General features: G+C 37.4%; 1 protein-coding gene across 16 annotated transcripts in view; it reads left to right on the forward strand.

The window, feature by feature from the left end:
• The window catches only part of UNC79 (unc-79 homolog, NALCN channel complex subunit), a 102791-nt gene that overhangs the window by 74961 nt on the left and 5361 nt on the right, over positions 1–22469 (forward strand). For 12 of the 16 annotated variants that reach the window (XM_080594254.1, XM_080594266.1, XM_080594256.1 and 9 more), the window contains 8 exons: positions 1030–1098; positions 1699–1887; positions 7361–7465; positions 12031–12108; positions 15246–15335; positions 18357–18532; positions 20216–20402; positions 22033–22230. In XM_080594254.1, the coding sequence (XP_080450380.1) occupies positions 1030–1098; positions 1699–1887; positions 7361–7465; positions 12031–12108; positions 15246–15335; positions 18357–18532; positions 20216–20402; positions 22033–22230 (1092 nt within the window). The remainder of the gene's footprint in view (positions 1–1029; positions 1099–1698; positions 1888–7360; positions 7466–12030; positions 12109–15245; positions 15336–18356; positions 18533–20215; positions 20403–22032; positions 22231–22469) is intronic. The other 4 variants (XM_080594263.1, XM_080594264.1, XM_080594257.1 and 1 more) reach the window with 1 other exon arrangement.

Raw genomic sequence — 22469 nt, forward strand, 5'->3', positions numbered from 1 at the left:
CAAAAATCTACCTTTGTAACTTGTAATGTTGTATTTAAATTGGATGTTACTCCCAAACTATATGAAACACATTAAATTCCTTGTCACTGTCTGTTAAGCAGTAGTCAGATCGTGAAATGTCTTCAGGTGTAGGTAAACTGAGGCACTATCCAGCAGCACTTACTCAGCCAAATAGGCAGTTACCATTCTCTTTTTGGGTAGTAGCCACTCCAATCTGTTGCATTTTGCCTAATGTAAAACAAATGAAAATCAACGAACTGAATCTTAATAGTTCCATCTGCGTATCTGTCATTCACAGAACATTTAGATGGAGTGTTTACTATGATTTCCCTGTTATTCATGGGAGGTATCATTAGTGATACAAGTAAAACAATCTCATGCTTCTGAACTTTCCTTCTCCTGTTCCTTCCTCAGGGGTCATTAATGACTCTTTACTGTTTTAGATGTTTGCAGCTGAGGCAAGTCAAGACAATGGATAGATCCTGGAAAGTCCCATTCACTGCTGCAAACAGTGTGATGTACAGAGAAGTAAAATAAATTACACCATAGAGAACATCTTTAGAGGGGCCTCTGGAGCAGATTTTTGCAAAGGCACATTCTGATGTCATGGGCTCTGAGTTGCAGCTTTGTCTTGAGGCATGGGGAAATGTCATAGCCCAGGACAACCACAGAAATGAGGTAGATGGTACATACCTCTTGCTAACCCACTCAGTTTTTAAATCAATTTTCATTACAGTGAGAATGTATTTCTAGGAGATGTTTGTCATAGGAAGGAAAATGTAACTTTTCTAAACTAGCCCTTTTGTGAAATTTTCTCATTTCAAGGTCCATGCTGTGGTATGTTACCATTGAGGGGGGGTATGATTGTGTGTTCCGGATTAAGTCAGTTTAGGCAAAGTAAGTAAAGATCAGTCACCAGGGATCATTTTTCAGACTTCACCTATACCTTATTAATAGCTGCCAGCACTAAAAGCGAGAGATAGGCGCAGAAAGGTACTAACTTTTTTTTTTCTTCAAATTTGTTCACAGTGTTCTTTAGATTCTAGTTTAAGAATAATGATTTGCTTGTTGAAGATCCCTACCACTAGTGCCACCAGGGTAAGTTCCAAGAAGATGCAACTCTCTTGCCTCATGTTTAGCCAGCCTGCATTATTCTGCAAATGTGTTCTGATCCTCTAGCTAGGAAAATATTATATATAAGCATAAAATTGTTCAGTCTGATACTCTTTGGATAACAGTAAGAGCTTTGGAATCTAGGTTACAGTAAAGAGTGGGTGGTATTACATTCCTGTGTGGGTGTGAGTGTATATCTTAAAGATTTGATGTTCTCTTAAAAAAAAAGGGGGGGGGGGTTAGAAAAAAATAGTAATGAACTTCCTGATTCTGCAGTCCACTCACTAGTACAATTCCACCGAGGTCAGTGAGGTTTTCCTGCATAAACACCATAGAGTCTCTGATGTCTCATAGCATTGTGGTAGAGATGAAACTATTTTCTGATTTGTTGCTTCTAACTTGTTGTACAAGAATGAAGGCAAATGCTAGATAGAACAGCAATTTGACTGAAACAGTGTAAATCACAGCAAAATAGCCTTTGAGCTAAAAATAATGATGCTGTTCCATTCAGACATTTCCAAGTTGGAATGTTTTTTGTTTTGCTGAGCAAACAGTTATTGATTTCCCTAAATCATGTCATTGCAGAGTCTTCTGGAACCTTTTTCAAAATTACTAAGCTTTGTAATTCAGAATGCTGTCTTCACTCTGGCCTACCTGGTGGAACTGTGTGGTTTGTGCTACCGAGCCTTCACTAAGGTAACGAGACTATATCTTCCATTAGAGACCACTGAAAATAGGACAGACAAAGTCCTACTTCCCTCAAGTAGGATGTTTGTAAGTAAAGATGAAATCAGTGTCAAGTCTCAGACATGTCAACAGTTTTAATGTAGTTTGGCTAATCAAGTAGTGGATGATGATTCAGTGCCTATTAATACTGAGTTTTGCATTCCCACTGTAGTTAGTGATAAAGGGAACCTGCTGAAAACATTGCTCAGAAAAAAAAAAGTATGACTTCATGATTTTTGAAAATTTTTCTCTTGTTGAGATGGTGGTTGGTATTCATTCAGGATTTAAAATGTCTGAGTAGTCATATCTTTCCTAGTGCACAGATTTAGCCACGTAACTTGTACAGCAGTAAAAACTTAAATGTTCCTGGTAGTGCCACTTCAGAGCAAAGCTATGAGGGGAGGGAACAGATTGCTGATTAAAGTGAAAGACTCCAAGTTAGGAGTTTCACAGCTTAGATCCTGTTTTATTCTGTATTATGTATCTCACTTTGAAGTGCATGGCTGTTAACTGTGTAGAAAAGAAAAGAGAACTTGTCTACCTTTAAAAAGGTTTCTTTAAAAAAAGATTCTTAGAATCTTTGAAAAGATTCTTGTCTGTATATCTACGATATACAAAGAACACTCGGTTATTAGTCAAGTTCATTTTTGTAGCAGTTGGTGAGAAGTTAACAACCAAAGAACCCACAGAAAACAATCAAACCTTTTACTAGGGCCTTGTATGCTCCATTATGTAGATTAAGGTACAACAGTAATTGATCATCATGAAACATTCTTTCATATGTAGCTACATGATTTTCTATGTTGGTATTGTACAAATGGAACATGCATCACTTCAGTCAGTAAGGCTTAAAGTATCACTGGACAGACAGTGAAGAAAAAAAACAATGACACTCTCAAAGAAAACCTGCACAACACAAAAATCACTGGGTGTAATGGTTTGAAGCATTAAATAGAAACTGCAAGTTTAACTACAGTAAGGAAATATTCTCTTTTTTGTCTTATTTGAAAGAGAAGAGTTTATGAAAGAAAAAAAAATTGCTGAATACAGAAGAGACTGTCCAGCTATTGGAAGTAATTTGAATTAAATCTATAGTTCAGGCTTTGGGCAAGGCGTAGTAAAGTGAGAAAAATGTTAACTTAGAATGAGGGAAGGGTGTTCACTGAAACAAACAAACAAAAAAAGCCCTGTTTAGAACTGAAGCAGCTATTGCATTTGAGATCTAATAAGACTGTTTCATGTACGCTTTCTAAAGCAAATTTTGAAATACAGGAAATGTTTCACTCCCGTCAAACTCCACAGTTCCAGTTATTTTAAGAAAATTTTATTAAAACATGGTATTACAAAAAAACACAAAACATTTTTCTTGAATGCTTCCTCGTTCAATATTCTATAACTGTATTGAGTACTTAATTGCACACAGGAAACTTGGATTATAGCACTTGGTAAAAACTCCTTCTTGATTTAGTTTAATGCAACCTGGTGACCCAGAAATGGAATCATTAGTGAATGTTCTCCTGCAATTTATATCCACAAAATGCTTAATTTAGTGGAACTCCACACTACATTATCCTTGTTATTGCTGAAAGCTTGCCATGGCTTTGCATTAAATATATCAAATTAATTACTGCTGTTAGAAAGAATAGGCTAGTTGAGCTATTTGTGCCTCTCTACAGTGGAAATCACTATAACCAAACAGTGCTGTTTGTGATAGAATACCTTGTAGAAGTGAATTCCAGAAGGAATATCATTTGTGAATACTGAAACTATTCAGATTTAATTATTTGTTTTGTACCTTTGAATGTACTGACTTGAACAACATGTCGTGTCACAACATGATACAACTTTCAGATATGCTATGAAGGAATCTTTTTTCTTTTCAAACAACAAGCCACTCTAATATGTACTTTATAGAAGTCAATGCTGCTCGACCACTCCAAATCTTTCTTTCTTTATTTTATTTTTATTACCAACATTTTCCTAACACCCTATGGCAGGAATGTCTCTTGCCGGTGAGCCTGAAGACTCGCATCAATCTGATATTTCCTTGTCTGAGTTTCTGTTCCAGGTCAGCAATGTGATTTTTTCAGTGCCTTTGGAACTCGCAGTTGAGAGTATCATCTCTTTTGTGGATTGTTATTATCTTATCAGTTTTCCTCTCAAGTCTCTTAAGGTCCTAAATGAACATGTTTTGGCTCTCTTACCTCCTACAGCTGCTGAAGCTTGAACCTAAACTTAGCATTCTACTAACATGTTGGCCCTAATTAAATAAACGCAGTATGCCACTGAATTGTACATGGGAAGATTTTGATACTGATTTTTTTAAGAACATTCAGATGGCAGATCCTCAGTATTTTTAATTGTTGCAGTAGCAACACAGGCAAATAAAAGGGCTTTTGCTTTATCCTGGCTTGCTTGGATGGTAGCATGCTACTCCATTAAACCAAATTTACTGTTCTTATTACTAAGACTGGGCACTGAGATACTGTTAGAAACAAACTTCACATTCTACACATACACCTCTGGCAAGTCATAGTTTGAAGGCTGCAAGGCATTTGTTTTATAGGAATGCATAGACATTTGAGGAGGTTACTTTGGCTGAACGGAGAAACTAAAGGGGTTGCAATCTTGACTCTTTGGTTCCAGGTTTACACACATGATTCCTCCGGGCCTTGTTCTCATGGAACTTATGCCACTTTACCGAGCTGTGGCAGAATATAGAGTTCTTAAAGTATGTAAAAACATAGTTTATACATAGTTATCACCTTCAGAATGATAAGAATGAGGAGACATCAGTAGGAGGGGTACTCTGGGTCATGACTGCAGTGTCATCACTCCCAATTTACAGTGCAGGAAGCAAGAGGTCAGATGTTGAAAAACATTTTGCTTGATTTTCCTTAATCTGTCTGTGCAGTGCCTGTGCTGAACAAACATTGGGAATTTAGACAGTGAGATAAGAGTAGTTTGAGAAGAAGTCTGCTTACTGTTGTATTATCCTTACAGACAAGGAAAGCTGGGATTTGTGAAGTCTGTGTTTCCTCCCCAGTGTTCTGACAAAGCAATTTATGATGGCCCAATTGCATCCTGTGTAGTACAGCTGTTAGCCTGTGAAATGGCTGATCTCTTTTGACAAGATTTTTACCTCTTTTCCAGTATGTGCAGGCTGCTGTACTGGATTATTGATAGGAAATTCTGTCCATTGTTTTGGGGGATGCAGTTGTCAACTGTCTGGGCAAGGCATTGTGTTGTGTGACTCAGGACTATGAAGGCATGTGACAGTAGGAAGGGTCACTCTTGCTGGGGAATATATGTTCTAGCGGGTCATCAGGGTCCCCTTGCACCTTGAGTACTGTGCACCATTCTGGTTCCCCACGCCCAGAAAGGATGTAGTAAAACTGGAGAAAGTTCAGATAAGGGACACAAGACTGATCAAACCATGGAGTAAACTCCCTATAAAAAACAACTAAGTCAGGGCTCTTCGATCTGAAAAAGCAACAACCGATGGGAATGTGACAGAGGTCTGTAAGGTCACAAGTGACCCAGGCAGGGGTGGGTAATTTCATGCCTGCCCAGTACAAGAACATATTAAGTTAGTAGGAACCAATGTCAAAGCAAGTAAAAGGAAGTGGCTTTTCAAACAATGACCCCTTGCCAAATAATTGGTGCTAAAAGTTGACATGGTGCAAGAGGTCAGTGGACACATGTGGAAGAGAAGTCCACTGAGAGTTAAGGATTATACAGAAGCGACACTGACCTCAGAAGTTCCCTGAGCAAAAAATAGTTACTGGCTATGAGAGTGATAGCGGGAATTATACATGCTTGCCCTGTTTTTCTTCTTCTTGTGGCATCTGCCTATGGCCTTGTTGGCGATGAGCTACTGGGGACATAATAAGATCAGAGCACCATTCATGCATGTGGGATTTGTGACTTGAGTACTTGTCCCCTCAAGACATTGTTTCATAATACAGCTGCACTGATCCGGCGTTTGCTGCTGCTGTAAAAGAATGGACTTTTTTTTCTTTTTTTAAATACCTTGGAGCCTTGGCTTTCTGTTAAGTTCAGCAGCCTTGACTGCTGCAGCGTGTTCAGAGAAGCACCACCGCAGTGTGGGGTCATTCCATCAGCTTGTGTGTTACCTGACCACAGTCAATTGTAATTGAAGATCAAAATTCTGTTTGTGTTGGGCAAAACAGGAGCGTGAAGTCAGGTCTTTTGAATCACAGACTGGCATCGTAATCTCCATGACAGACATGCCATTCTGTTGTTTTGGTGCCTTCTTCCAATCCAAAGGCTGATATTTAAAACCTGCTTTCATTAAAAGGCATGTGGATGCCGTGGGAGGCACTCAGTGTTCCTGTAAGCTTTGTTTGGCTGTGTGCTACCCAGATAAAATGTGGTGACATCAACTTTCTGAGGAACTTAGGTTTACAGCAACCAAAGCTCAGTCTTACTTCCAGCCACCCACCTCCTCCAACTCCTTCCCTTTTAGTTGAGCTTGTTACTGTGTGCAGCTGGAGAAGGACTTCAAACTGACCCTCACTAATTAAACCTTGCGCGACTTCCTAGAGGAAAAGGCCGGCATTACTCCATTTTGCAGGAACTGAGGCCCTGATTAAGAGAAAAGTTACAGGCATTTAACTTATTCAAGTGAGGAGACAAATGCATGAGATTTACAAGATAAAAGATGCTAAGCTTTAAATCTTTATCTCATTTTGGATACGCTCTCTTTATTAGACATTTTTTTCTTCTCTAATGGTCATTTGAAAGAGAGCTCGGTATAAGTCTGTCAGCTGATCAAAATGTTTGAGTTGCTATGGTCAGTAGCAGGCTATGCATTTGTTCCACATTTTTATCTTATCTTTTAAAGTCAGAACGTCAAAGTATGATGTGTAACAGGCTCCTCTTATCTCTTGCACCTCCTTGCTGTTTCAGCTCTACAACTCTGCTCTTAGGCTTCTGTGGTCTAATCTCCATTGGCTGATTTTCCCCCATGTGTTTTAAAATGTTTCTGTTGTAGCAGCTGTAGCCAAGATAGATTTTATTATGTAAGTGGAAAAGTACTGCTTGCTGCAGACAACCTTATTTTAAGGGGAATGACAACTGTAAAATACATGGTAAAATCTAGACCTTTTTTAGCAGGTTTAATGAAAGAATAATGCTAAATACTATTGCCAGTTTTGTTCTCCTATGTCAATCCTTGCTGCTTTTCCTTCTCTCTTTGTATGTAACTATGCAGTGTGATCTACCATGCATGCCTGGGCTGTAGAACTGTCTGTCTGTTTCTTGTGAAATATCTTGCAAAGTCGAGCAAAAATCATACACATATTCTTGTTTATGTCCATTCCACCTGATCCGTAGAATTGCATAAATGATGAATGATGTCAGCCTTTTTGTAAGATAGGAACAAAAAGTACACTTCTATTACTTCATTTTTGAATTTAGATAAAAACTATTGTTGTGGTTTACTAGTGGGTGTCAGTGAACTTCATGACATTCATAATTCTTTTTTTTTCTTTTGTAGGAAAGGGACAAATTCTACTTGACACGCAGTGTCATATTGGAATTGCTACAGGCACTGAAGTTAAAGTCACCCTTACCAGACATGAATCTCTTGCTGTTGGTGCAGGTACAGGAGATCTGCCTCATGTTATTCTCACATAGATTCTGTCTTAGCTAAAATTCAGCAAAAAGAATTTTCAAGTCCAACATGGTTGCAGAAAGTACCATCAATGTCAGGGGAAACACTTTTTAAAATGTGAATCTAGTTACATTTGTAACCATAGGTGCATACTGTTAAGACTCCCACAGTTTGCTTGCTTGCTTGTTTTTTTTTTCTTAGACTTTCTATTTTCATTCCCAGCCAAGACCATCAAATTCAAATAACTTAACCACCTACCTCTTTCTGTCTTAAGCTGTAGTGATACAGCTTGATTACATGTGCTTCAGTGTTTAACTTGAGCTGACTTTTCCTAGATTGCAGTATAAAGTAACTTTTTTGCACTGCTCCATTATTTTGCACAGCTCAGTCCTATGGTGAAGGTGACAGGGAAGCTTAATTTTCATAGTCCAGTCAATCCTGAATTCCTCATTTGGGAATGCAAACATACTGCTTCAGTCTTGGCAGTAGAATTTAACTGGTAAACACTTGTCCTTAACATTCAGTCAATCACCTGATAGAGTCAGTAAAGAAAACTTTCTCTTACATGCTGGAAGTAAAGGTAAAATGATAATTGCCTGGACTTTCCTCCTAGCACTGTTCCCATATGCTACATTGACTTTGGGATGCATTCATACCTTCCACAACAGGATCCAATGTGGCTGTAAATGTCGTATATAATATTTCAGAGGCTAATGAAGTAAGTCATATTTCCTGCTATCCAAAGCAGCCAGCTTCTGTTTTTGTTCAGTCAATTGTAAAGAACAGGAGTTGTGTTCAGACCACCTGCCATGGATGCCTACTGGAGGCATGATGATTACTTCTTCCATTGCCTGTGCAAATTGGCAGCTCTCAGTAGTGTGTGGTCTGAAACATTCAACAGCCTCTTGAATTTGAATACCACAGTAACCACTTAGATATATATTTGTTTTTACTAGCAGGTTTCTCAAATTACCACAGTGCTTAAGGTGTATTAATTATTTTAATTTTCTTTGGTGTCATTAATGGAATGGAAGGCTTTGCTTACCTCTTTACCATGCAAGGCCTCTACAATATTCATTCACATTGTCTGATTTTGAATCCATAAAACTGTACCAGAGTTAATATAGTACCAAACGGAAATGGTTTTCATTTCCAAGACAGTCCCTTATCCACGAACATGTTAGCCTCTATACGAGATTGTGTGCAGACAGACCATAGAGAATACAGAGATTCAGTCAAAATGTTCAAAATAACAAAGGAGATAGAACTTTATTTTAATGATAGATCAGTTGTGGGCTGTCTAACAAAGGAGTTCCTAGGAATGTACATTTGACACCCACATTGATTCCAGATTATATGGTGCTATCAGGGTGATTGGTGACATCAATGCTAAGATGAGAGTAACTTTAGCCCACTTTACAAAGAATGAGAATTTTAACCAGATTATCCCAATCCTGCATAGCTATCCTGGATGATAATGGGCACAAAAAGTCTGTCTCCTTGGTTTGTCTTAGCCAATGAAGGCCATCATGTACCTGCTGCTCTTCCATGGGTTTCCATAGGAACAGCTTCACCCAGCATTTTGATTCCCAGTACTGTTCTTGTGCTCATATTTCATCAGTGTACGTCTTCAGGATTTTCACTGACTTTAAATTATATTAGTCTCATTAGGACTTGTTTGTTCAGTCAGTCCCTAAGGTTCACTGTATCTGACCTGTTTTGATTAGATGACTCCTATTTTCAGCCAGACCTTCTGCTACTGTAAATCAGTGTAAATCTTGTGGTTCCAATTTATGTATTTGTGAAGATCTGGTCTGCTAATTACTGACCAGAAGGATTTAAAGTTACATATAATACATTGCTAGGAATATATACTTTTACAACTCTGATTATGAATAGAGATATCATACAGATAAATTATTATATAGGTAATTCACTTCATTCCACAGACATTCCCACCTGAACATTATGCTCCATCTGTAGCTCATCAGACAACGTTAGGAAGATGCATTGCCCATTCCTCATGTTTTTGCAGTGTGGGAATACTTTTTTTTCCTATTTTCTTTACACATTGCTGGCATTGAATCTCTTGACAGTAACATTTTAACACCTTGGAGTATTTGTAGTAGCAGCCAACATAAATGACAGTGAATTGGACTGGAAATGAAAGAAATGCATGTTTTGAGTCTGTTTTGCCTATCCTCTCTTGACTGCATTGTGACTTGAGGAAGGATCCTTGGACCTGGTAGTCAAATGATGAGAAAGATAAACTAAGCAAGGCCTGATTGTTCATTAGAAATGGAATGGAGTTTGTCAGCTGTTTTTCACATATAAATCAATATCTTGTTTAACCCAAACTCCTTTGTGCAAAAAATATAGAAAGCTTGCAGGAAACCAGTAGAAGTTCTTTTGGCTGCTGCTGCTGTTTCTTGTTATTGTTCTTAAAAGAAAATGTCTGAAATAAATGACATTTCTCTTTGGCAATGTTTTTTTTTATTTATTTTTTTTTACTTCTATGTTTAGTGCTGTATAATGTCTGTAGCAGCACAATGAATTCACTGTTGAATGCTAAATATACTCAACCAGATTATTCAGGGAATTTTGTTGCTTTTTTTGCATCTTGTTGTAGTACAAGGGAACCCTAATCTACCTGCAAATGATTGACTGAGAAATCCTTCACACAGCAAAACAGCATATCTATTCTCCAACAGACCCAGCATCAGGATTGCTCTTTCTGATACAGACAGCATTAGGAGAAAATCTGTCATCTATTTGCATAAGTCCATTAATGGGTCTTCTGTTTAAAGAGAAGTGGAGAGTCATGGTTACTGCTTAAACTAAGACAAAGACTGGATTGACATAGCCCATAACCCTAAGGCTTTCTTTTCCTTTCTGAGTAATGATTACGGCTCTGGTAAGAAGAGTGCCAGGCCACCTCTCAACTGAAATATGAGTCAGATTCTTATTTTATTTTTGTTTGGCTTATTCTGGTGAAAAATAATTTCTAAGCAAAAGAAGAGTCTACTGGAGCCAGGCCTATGTCTGAGGATACCTAATTAGATTATTAATCTAAACTCAGATATGTCTTTCTGGTATTTATCCCAAAGAACAGACTCTTGGTCAAGACATAGCCTTGATACATGAGTTGTTTCCAAGTCTCAGTAGGCAGTCTAAGTTCAGAATAAATCTATCATTGAAAGGTAAAGGTTGTGGAAGTGCAAGAATAAATTCTAGGTCTGTGAAGTATATTTGACATATTTTCAAAAAGAGTTCCAGTCATTGAGAACACTGCTAATGCATGCATTAGACAATTGTAAAGTATATTGTGTAGTCAGATCTGTCTCAGTTTGTGTACCACAGTATTCATTCTCAAGAAAGAAAATTAAGGCTTATACCTTAGCTTATAAGTTCTTTGCCGTATTCTCTTTGTTAGAAAGTTACTTTGCATCATCATGGACAGATATTGCTCAACTGCAAATACAGTATTAGCACAACAAATTTAGGCACAAGCACATCATCTGAGTGGTGTCAAATACATTACTGAAGCTTATAAAGATTAAATAACAGTAATGGTAAATCTAATGTATGGGTGATGTGGACATCAGAGATTTTGGGGCAAGAGATTTGAAATAGAGTTAAAAAAGGAAAGCAAGGAAAATAAAAACATAGGAAAACTAATTAAGAGGTATTTAGATATAACAGAATGATGCTGATCTTGTCTCAGAAACAGCATGGATTTTTTTTTTTTGCTTTTATTGTGCTAAACTGCACTATACCAGTGTGTTCATATTAAATCATTGATGAATTGGTTAAATTAATTGATTAAATCATTGTAGAACTTCATTGAAATGAAAGCATTGTAATCACAGTAAAGAACATGGCATGCTGCCTTGCTTTCCTATATCTTGTTTTAAACAGTAATGAAAGAGGAGTTGGAGGTCAGTCTCTACTCCCAAGCAGCAAGTGATAGGACAGGAGAAAATGGCCTCAAGTTGTGCCAAGGGTGGTTTAGGTTGGATATTATAAAAAAATTCTTCTCTGAGAGGGTAGTGTGGCATTGGAACAGGCTGCCCAGAGAAGTGGTTGAGTTACCATCCCTGGAGGTATTTAAAAGATGTGTAGATGAGGTGCCTAGTGTTATGGTTTAGTGGTAGACTTGGCATTGCTAGGTTAACAGTTGGACTTGATGGTCTTAGAGGTCTTTTCTAACCTAAAGGATTCTATGATCGTATATATCCAAGGAATGGCAAAGATAAATATTTATGCTTATAAAGGAAAACTTGATTTATTACGTAATATTCTTAAAGTTGCTTCTGCACAGCATATACATGTTCATCAAGCACATAAAAGTCAATTTTTTTCATTAAAATTGTCTCATTTATAACAGTGAGCAAACTGAATTCTTTATAAAGGAAGAGAGCTCTAAGGGCAAATTACGACAAATATAAGCACGAAGAGATCTGAAGTGATTGTAACGAAGTCATGAATAACTTATTAGGGTTTTCAGGTTCCTCCACAAATAATTCAAAAATAACTCATCTTTAATTTCTTAGTTTGTTTGTGCAGATGCTGGAACTAAACTAGCTGAGTCAACAATCTTGCATAAACAGATGATTGCCTCTATGCCTGGAGTAAGTACTGAATCAAACATCTCTTAGTTTTGGCTTTTAAAAATATGTCTTAGCTCATTATGCTTCGTTTGAATGTTCTTTTTATTTCTCCCCTGGCTAGCAAGGTATATTGCAGGCAGAAGTTGATACACCTTTTCCTTTTTATTAATGTTGAAAAGTTTTGGACATGATACTGCTTCCCTTACTCTCACTAATAATCGTAAGTCATATGTCTGCCTTTAGCTGGAGCCTGTGCTCAAGAAGACAAAATTTGGAGAACAGACAAGCTGAGTGCCTCAAAAAATGGCATCAGAGTGGGAAACTACAAGCCATTGCCTCCATTCTAGCAAAAGATAACTTGGTTAAAAATTTGAGTTAATGGCATTTTTCTGGTAAGATAAGGCATTCATATATATCCTACTGATGAATGTGGTTGAATTATCAATGCTTATCATTGCTTAGGTGTTGAAAACATGGCTGGTGAATGTGCAAGGAAGTAGCACAGTTGGAGGGCTTGACTCCTTCCATGACATGTCACTGAATACCCCAACAGCTGAATGAGGTATAGCCAGTGGTTGTTTTACCCTGCAGTTAATCTCAGCCACAACTGCTCTCTTGCTCCCCCTCCTCAAAAGAAGAGGGGGAGAAGAAAGTAGGATGGAAAGAAAAAGGCCTGAGGCAGCTGAGATGAGGATAATTTAATTAAAGGGAAAAGAGATGGGAAAAAAGAGTAAGTGCCACACAGAAGCAAAGAGGAAAGAAACCCACAATTATTGTCTGCTTCCCATCGATAAGTGATGTTTGGCCATGCCTGGGAAGCAGTGCCTCAATACGTATAGTGGTTGTTTGGGGTCTTCATAGTGAGTGCCTCCCCTTTTCTTCCCCTTTCCCACCTTTTATTGCTGACTGTGACACGGTATGGCATGGAATATCCCTTTGGTTGGTTTAGGTCAGCCCTGGCGATGTCCTTTCCCCACTTCTTGCCCATCCCCAGACTTTTTGGGGTTTGGAGAGAGTCTTGTTCCTGTGCCAGCCCTGCTCAGCTACAAACAAAGCATTGGTGTGCTGTCAGGGCTGTTTTAGCTGCAGGTGCAGAGCACAGCACTATATGGGACACTGCAGGGAAAGCTAACTCCATCCCAGCCAGACCAAGACCTGTTTCCGTACATGTGTTTGACAGTTTTAGGGGTGATCTATCAGGTCTTTTCCTATATACCTTCTGAAGTGTTTTTTTTGTGTATGTGTTTTTATTTTATTTTATTTTGTTTTGTTTGTTTTGTTTTGTTTAAATTCATATCTTTTCTCCCAGTGGAAAGTTTTAATTTGGTTTAAATAGATAGAGATAACATCTTTAAATAGCTTTTACAAGGTATGATAGGAAAGTGATCATTTCAGAAGAAATTATAGAGAACCTTGAATGAAACAAAAGGCTGGGGAGAAGTCTTGCACGAGAACATTTTTATTCAGACGTTTGAGCATAGTATCTTTTATAATTATGTCACTCAATAATATAGAGCCCATGTGGGGTCCTTACTCCGCATAAACTGGATGGAGGATATGCTATCAGTGACCTTATTTTATTGTTTTTTATTCTGTCAAGGGAACTGACATGCATAGCATTTGAAAAGCCAGAAGGTGTTATAGTTCAACACCGTGCAGATGGATACTAACGTAGAAAAATTAGAAGCAATCAGATCAGTTCCATAAAAATAGAACACTAACAGTTTTTTTCAAATTTCAGCCACTAAAACTCAATTATGGTTTAATACTTCTGTGATCAAAACTAAATTTGATTCATTTGTATACTCAGATAGTTTTGTGTTTCTGTGTTTCAAAGCACAGGTGATTAAATAAAGGTCAGAGAAGAATATTTTTCCCCTATAAGCATTTTGCAATATTTTGTCCTTAGCCTATGACTTGGTACAATAGTTTTTTTTGCCACCTTAAGAAGAAAGACACCTAATAATTTCATCATATAGCCTCTAAAGTTAAGCATTGCTTACACTTGGCCCCCAAAAATAAGGCATATATAGACTTGATGTTGAGGAATGTTGAACATTCTTAGTTCCCCTTGAATTCAGCTAGAATTATCTTCACCGTAGATTATTAACATATAAACATTATATGATGGCTCATGGGTCAGTCATATCACCTTCCGAAAGCTTTTCTCCAGGGTTCTCTGGTCTGTCAGAAGCCTTTATTTAATCTGACAGCTTTATTCAATTGACTGCTTTGCACATCTTGGATATGTCTTGTACTAGCTGAAGGCCAGACTGGCATTTTTCACTGATCTAGGAAAGGAACTATGAAAATGTGTACTGTGGGAATACAAGCATCACATTGAGTCTTTTTGTTTTCCCTTTGTGGTCGTTCTTGCTCTGGCACAGACCACTTCTCAATGCTTACAACTTTATGGTCAAATTGGATTGGATTCATCCCTTGTAACCCATGCATCCTCTTTTGAAAATTGCAACTAGCTTGAGTGACATTAAAATGCCATATGACTTCATAACAGGAATATCCCCAAAACCTTTGTTAGTGTAAAAAAAAAAAAAAAAAAAAGTACCAAATACCATCAGTGTTCATTTCAGTGATGTTTACACATAAAATACATGAAGCCAGTCACTTACTCTGTTTGTCCATCATAATTCATGTGATTGTGAGGGCATCTGTGCCTGTGATTGGATTTTGTTTTCTGGGATTGTATCTGATTGGTTTTACTTGCAGAAATGCTCAGCTGGTTGAACAACTGGGTTGTTAAACTCTCATTGACTTTTTAAGACTTTGATTCTGGACTGCTGTAAATTTCAGATGCATGACAAGGATATTATTGAAAGTTTCATCAATTGATCTTTCACTGCTGTTACAGATAAAGAGTATTTTATGATGCATGAAGAAGCTACAGTGCTTGGTCTATCTTTATGCTATCATCAGATAAGAGGGCAAATACAGTGAGAAGAAAAACATCAAAGAATGCCTATTCCTAATTTGAGTAGAGTAATCCAACTGCAAAGTAAAATAAAGAACTTGAGTCAGACAAGAACTTGTGTTCTGGTGAACAAGAAACAAAGAGAAAAAACACTAAGAGATTCAAAAATCAGTGCTTAAACATATTTCTTTTATATATGGTGCTTAAACATACTTCTTTTTCTTACCAGTGTGGAACAGCAGCAATGGAATGCATGAGGCAATATGTTGGGGAAGTGCTGGATTTCATTGCAGATATGCATACCTTGACCAAATTAAAGGTTGGTTATGGGCATACATAATCTAAAATGTGTGTGTGTGTGTATCTCTTTGTTTTTAATATATTTTCTGTAATTAACCTGCCAATGGAAGAAACTATTGGAATTCTTTGAGGATGACTGACTTTATATTATTATTATTATTATTTTTATTATTTAAGTGTTAGAGCTGTTGTAGATTAGTCACTTCTGTTTTCCCGAGAAACTAGTATGGTGTTTCCCTGAAAGGGCCTCTACTATTGCGCCAATCCTGATAAAAGTTACTGGCAACACACTGGAGTGTTTCATGCTGTGGGTTCATACAAAATTTCTGTTACAGGCAAGACAGGAAAAATGGTAACCTGTAGTGGATTTTGATACTGGAGGTTTTTTTATGAAGCAATGAGGTTAGAACTTTTACCCTACTGGTTTACCTTGCATGTTTGCTTGCTCACTCTCCCCTTGCTCCCTCGACTCCACACCATGCCCCAAAGGGTACACTTCACTGCAAGATAATACTACTTACCATAAAGGAGGAAGAATCCCAGAGGAACTGAAAATGACATCTCTTGAAACTCACAGTAACCTTGTTTTTCTGGACAAAACACCGTTTTGTAAGTTCTTACCCTGTTGGCCCTATGCCTTGAATCCCATTGAGCTTTAAAAGAAATTCTGCAATAAAGAGAAGCAGCCTTTTGTGCTGGACTAGAAATATACTTCAAAGTACGAACGAATTAATCATTTTAAGCTCAGTTGGATTGCCTTTGCACTGTATCTTTTTAAAGCTATTCACTCATTTCTCTTCCAATTCAGAATTGCTTTCAAAATAGATTGGAAAATAAATCATAAATGAGACAGAGATACATCCCATTTGCCACTTCCACAGAAACGGGGAATGGGAAAAATTTGTAAATACTTGCAGTTATCCTATCTCCTTTGTAAAAAGTTTCTGTAGAAAGATCTCTCCCACTTGAACTTTTTCTTTGTACCCCCTTTTCCCTTGAACTGTAGCCTAATTTTTAGAAATGCTCTTACAATGCTTAAGTCCAATATGTTAATTTCTTATGCTTTCTTATTCTTGGTAGGACTATTTATTTATGATATTTTTGCACCCAGATATAGCTAGGACGTGAATTAACACTTTACCCAGTTTGTCACATTTATGTTTTGAAATTAGAAAAGAAGCTCCCCGGATTTGTACTCTGTAGCATTTAAAATGAAATCAGAACCAAATGGTCTAAATTTTATGTTGTTTTGATTTGATTCCATATAATATGAGTCCATGTAATACAGGACTCTGAGAAAAAGCTGAACTTAGCAGAGTCAAAAATGACTGTAATTTTATGTATTGTGAAGAATAAGCTTTGTCTTTGGAAAATGAAGAGGCAGCTCTTATGTAATAAGGCTGAATTTGAGAAGTTTTAGATTTTTAATTTTTGGATTCTGGTAGGATCTTTAGGGAAATTTACATGTGCTTCTGTGATAGTTGGGAAATATTGCAAATGTTTCTAAGTTCAGAAATAGTCAAAACTTTAAACAAATTCACAACATCTCGATTCACTTCTTTTAAGCTGATTTAATATAATTACTTGTGTTGCTCGGTTTTATTCACATAGGTGTTCTTAGGAAGTGAGTCCTAAGATCATCCAGTTGTACAATTTCTTGCTATGAGTATGTATTATCAACAGCATCTGGACTACCGCATTCAGACAAAGAATGTCATATGCTTTGTATGACTAGTTGCAATTAAACAGCAAAAGTTTAATCTTGGTTTTCAAATTTTGGGCGATGTTTTGAAGAAGAAAAAAATAAAACACAAAAATTGAGAAAAAGTTATTAAATGCTATTATATAACAAATATATGTAAAAGAAAAATCACTCTATAGGAATTCAGCAAACAGTTAAAATTGTTTATTCATTTCTGGTGTCTTTTGTGTGTCTGAGAATAGTCTCTGTGAAAGAAGTTAATTATTTTCAGTCCTGTGTGTTAACTATTGCACTATAAGCAAAGTATAAATGTTAATTCTTAAGATAATCACATTCCAGTTTACTGTTTCTTTTGATATTGTTGTATTGTTTTCCTTGGGGATAACATTTTAATTGCTAGAGCTCAGGTAGGTTTTTAGTTAGAAAATTCCATTATTTTTGAAGAATATATCTGCCTGCATACCTGTCTATCCTTTATACCTGTCTCTTTAGCAAAATCATTAGATATACATGCTGATAAGTTTCTTTTTTTCTTGTGAAAGAGACTTAAAGTGATTTTTGAGAGTATAAGTTGGTGGGGTCAGATCCTTATCTTTTATAAGATATTACCAAACCACTGATTTTTATCCTGTTATAATACTTTAATTACTGATGACCTGTTTTTTCTTGTGCAAAGCATATGTTTGTCTTTTAAGTATGCACGTGCACTCAGCATGTGTTAGTACAGTGACAGAAGGTAATGCAAAGTTAGCTCAAGTACTGAAGGATCTCGAGGATCACCAGTGAAACATTCCTTACAGCTGTCAAAACAGGATAATTATCTTTCCAGGCAGAAATGTATGCAGGTTTCTTGGTAAAAGGTTTAGTCCTTATATTTCCAGGGCTTAAAGGCATTTGTAGCAAATGAATAGAGCAACACGGTCATACTGTTGGTAAATGATAGATGGCTTTTCTGTACATGTAAATGAAATATCACACAGAGATGACATTTCCTGCCCAGAGTGCTACCTTGTTACACGGTTGCATTCTTTGATCTTCAGTTAAACTGTCTGGATGTGCAACCATTAGTTTGTACTTACCAGCTGCTGAGTTTGCTGGTACAAAAGGTGCTTCTTCATTTTGTATAATTCAGGTTTTGTGTGGTCTCTTGAAAATATGGGCTCCATGGAAAAAGCTGCATCATAATACTGTTACTAATATAGGGAGTGGATAATTTTTTTAAACCTATTTCTGAGTTTTGTAGTTTTATAGACGCAGGTAGAGACCTTGAGAAAGAAACTGCAGGGAAGTGAAATAGAATATTCTTTTCAGATATGAAATAAGATCTTTGCTTTGCAGAGTCACATGAAGACTTGTTCTCAGCCACTGCATGAAGACACATTTGGTGGGCATCTGAAAGTTGGTTTAGCTCAGATTGCTGCTATGGAAATCACACGAGGAAACCACAGAGACAACAAAGCTGTGATCCGATATTTGCCTTGGCTTTACCATCCTCCTTCTGCAATGCAACAAGGGTGAGGATGCTTTTCTACAAAAAGGAATACTAAAATGAATTAGAAATCTTCATGGAATTCTGTTTATTGATGGATTGAATAGGTAGGATGCATAGTTTGGGAGTGGTGGCCATGGGACATTGAAACAGCTGGTCAGCAGCTCCCAGATCCTTACCGGAGGAGGTCATCAGTGCAACTTTTAAAGTACAGACCAAAGAGACAGTGGAAGTAACTCCTTTGACTTGACTGGAGTTCACTGGAAATGAACTTGATTCTTGATCTAGATACAGACAGTGAAAAACATGCAAGTACTTGAGCAGTCCTAGACATGTATAAAATATGGTGGGAGAAAAATGAGAAATGCTCGTTGATATTACTGAGAACAAATGAGTGAGATTTGTAAGCGTAAAGCTATTGAGGTGTCGGTAAAAATACTGACTTCACCTGGTGAAGTTAGATGAGAGAAATCCTACTCTTCAAGACATGTTTGTTATTTTTGTTTGCTGTGAGAGTATGCAGTGTCTTATGATCAAAAAGAATGGCAAAATACTGTCCCTTGTCTTACAGTGATAGCAAATGAGATGTTTTGAGTGTAGCCCACTGGACTGTGTTTTAACAAATCAGTATTTTTGTCCCAACTTTGTTCCAGACTTCCTGCCCCAGGCTTCTGGGGAGTAGGCTGCTTGGGCTCCAGTCCTACAGATATGTCTGCATGTACTTCTGTGTACATACCTAGTGTTGGAAATAAGGAATTGTTATCTCTTTGGGCTTCGGTTTCACACGTGTAAAAATTACATTATATGTTCCAAAGTAAAGATGAGGAATTCCTGTGATACCCTGTAGGTACTTGAAGATGAGCACTTTTATCAGAGTCTATACAAAAAAAAAAAATATAATGGAATGCCTCTTTGGTTCTGTGAGTCCTTGACAACAACATGAAATTAGAAATGAATAACGGTAGTGAGTGACCTCCTAGGTAGTGCTTTCTTGATCTAAAATCAATTTATTTTCCTAAGCCTATGAATTCAAATGAGTATGTAGTTTGAATTTTTTAACAGCAAGGGGATAGACAAGATGATACTAGAAAAGTACTATTCCTTTTCAGATTGATTAAGCACAATTGCTTTACAATTGAAGATTGCACTAGATGAATAATTAATAAGTGTCACAAAAAAGCATAGTCCCTCCCTGCCCTTAAAAGCATGCAGTCCAAATGTCCAAGGAGAGGCTAAGGAGGAGATAAATTAACTCCACTTTACCTGTGGAGAAGTGCAACACAGCAAAAGTAAGGTAGAGCACCTGTCTCGGAAGCTAGCCATGGAATGAAGAATTTCCTGCCATAGCCTTGTGAGCCATACACTGCCTAGGGGACCTGGAAGGAGCACTTTCACTTGGGCAGCTCTTCTGATTTGATGATTTCTGTGTAAAAAATCACTGTGTATGGAACCAGTGAGACTGTGCATGTTCTAGTCTTTCATAGAAACCATTTCTTAGGCCCAGCCCACCAAGCGTGTTCTGTTGGACTTGTTAAAGGTTGTCAAGTCCACTAAGTTCTTTGTGGTTCTGGTCTTCTTGTAAGTTCTGCCAATGATTTGTGCTTCCAGCACACTTAAGACTGCATCTGCAAAGTGTTTAAAGAGGCTCTTTGTTTTGGGGAAAAATAGAAAACTTTGCAGCATTATAAAATCCGCTCTTTCTTGACAGGCCCAAAGAGTTCATAGAATGTGTTTCACATATTCGTTTGCTGTCCTGGCTACTCCTGGGGTCTCTGACACACAATGTTGTCTGTCCAAATTCTCCATCATCTTGCATGCCTATTCCACTGGATGCAGGTTCACAAATTGCTGACCACCTTATTGTTATTCTGATTGGGTTTCCAGAGCAATCGAAGGTAAGGGATTCTGTGTTTTAAGAGGAGATGTGGTATATACTGGCCTTACTATTGAAAAATATTTATCACTAACTTGTATTTTTATTGTGATGTGAAATTTTAAACTTTTCTAAATATCGTCAAAACTAAATCATGTGAACTCATGTCATGTTTAAAACGGCTTGTATTTCCAGCACAGTATCCCATGGACTGCGTTTCTGAAGTAATCCACTAATACAGTTTTGAGAGTTTTAGAACTGTTTGCCTTTTTTATTTTATAAGAAAAGATCCCACTGGATTAAAGCGGACAACATGGGAGTATTTATTTCTTCCTAAGAAAAAAAGAGGGGTAAAATATTATTAAAAGCTGAAATCAAGGGAAAAAAGAATCTATCATTTTTCTGGCATAGCTAGCTCTTCATGCATAGAAAACTAATGATGAAATCACTACAAGTAAGTTTGAGATTCAACTTTTTCAAAATATCTCAGCACAGGAATAAGGAAGGAAAAACTGAGTTCCAAACTGAACCCTTAGCAATGACCGTCTCTGTAGCAAATCTCTAGAGAATTGCTTATTCTTTTCTACGTGTATAGTAGTATTGGATAACCTATAAATGCTGTGAGTCAATTACAAACTGTGATGGTTCAAGCACAACTTTTTATTTTTCTGAAGGTGCTCTTGACAAGAAGTGTTATTGCAAACCGTAAGCAATTTGCAACAGTAGCTTAACACAGATATAGCAGTACTCCGACACCAACCAGGATTTTATTAACTACAGAAGCAGAATGATCACACATTTGTCTGATACTTAAAATCCTCCCTTTCTTTCCCCTCACCCAACCAGGACACTGGTGCTTCCATTCATGTCTTCTGGCTCTTTTTTTTTTCTCTTTCAAATACCTCTTTCCAGTTACCAAGCAACCATTGCAATGTTTGGTGCACTCATACTGCCACAGAGCATGAATCACTGTTGCAGTGTTAAACTGAGGAAAATATCTCTGACCAGCAACATCTTTCTTATAATGGAGTAGTTAATGTCCAGCACTTTTGGAGGCTCAGACATTACAAAATATGACACTTACTAGCCAAGTCATGCTTGAGTATGCAGGATGAATTCTCTGTTAGCTTTACATGGACTGAGAGCAGTTGTGTCCCAGCAAGATAGAAATGGATGACAGGTGTAAGATGTTGTACTTTGTATGATATCCTTCCTTGCAGGTGATCAGACTTACTGATGTACCCCAACAGCATCTTTGAAATGCAGACATACATGTCCCAGCCTTCAGGCCTTCTACAGATGGTGGTGGGAATTTTCCATCAAGAAAGTCTCAGGACAAGTTCTGAGTCGCTTTTCTGCAAAACTAACCTTTTCTTTAAAGGGACTGACCTTAATGTCATATATTAAGATTGCATGGGACTGTGTTTATAAGTGTAGTTTTTAGTTTCTAGATATAAAAACAGTTTTTAAACATGGAGAAGATGTTATCAAACATCCTTGGTTAGTTCGTAATCAGAGGAAAACATTCTGGAATGAGGGGCAGGACTGCACAGTGCAATGCATTACAGAGGAGTACTTCGATGAAAGCTTCTGCAGTATACCCGAATACACTTATTCCAATAAACATTGTTCTCTCTTTTCTATTTCTACAGACATCTGTTCTGCACATGTGTTCCCTCTTCCATGCATTTATATTTGCTCAGCTCTGGACAGTGTATTGTGAACAAACGGCAGTAGCTCCGACAGTCCAGAATCAGAATGAATTTAGCTTTACAGCAATCCTTACAGCCCTGGAGTTCTGGAGCCGAGTGACACCTAGCATCCTACAGCTAATGGCACATAACAAAGTGGTGAGTCAGATGCTGTGCACAGATTTGGTACAGATTAAACTCAGAGGGCTTGGCTTTGCTTCCATATTTCAGTGGAATACATCAGATGCTGAATAACTTTCTAAAGCAACTTTGATGCGTTTGATAAACTAAAGCAAAAGCTAATTAGTGGTGGTTTAACCTTGCAGTGGACCTGAGACAGGATTTGTATATATAGCCAGGATCTGCCAGAAACAGGGTCATGGCATTCAAGAGCTAGT

Source organism: Anser brachyrhynchus, assembly GCF_964034855.1.
Source record: "Anser brachyrhynchus genome assembly, chromosome: 5".
NCBI classification, from domain to species: domain Eukaryota; kingdom Metazoa; phylum Chordata; class Aves; order Anseriformes; family Anatidae; genus Anser; species Anser brachyrhynchus.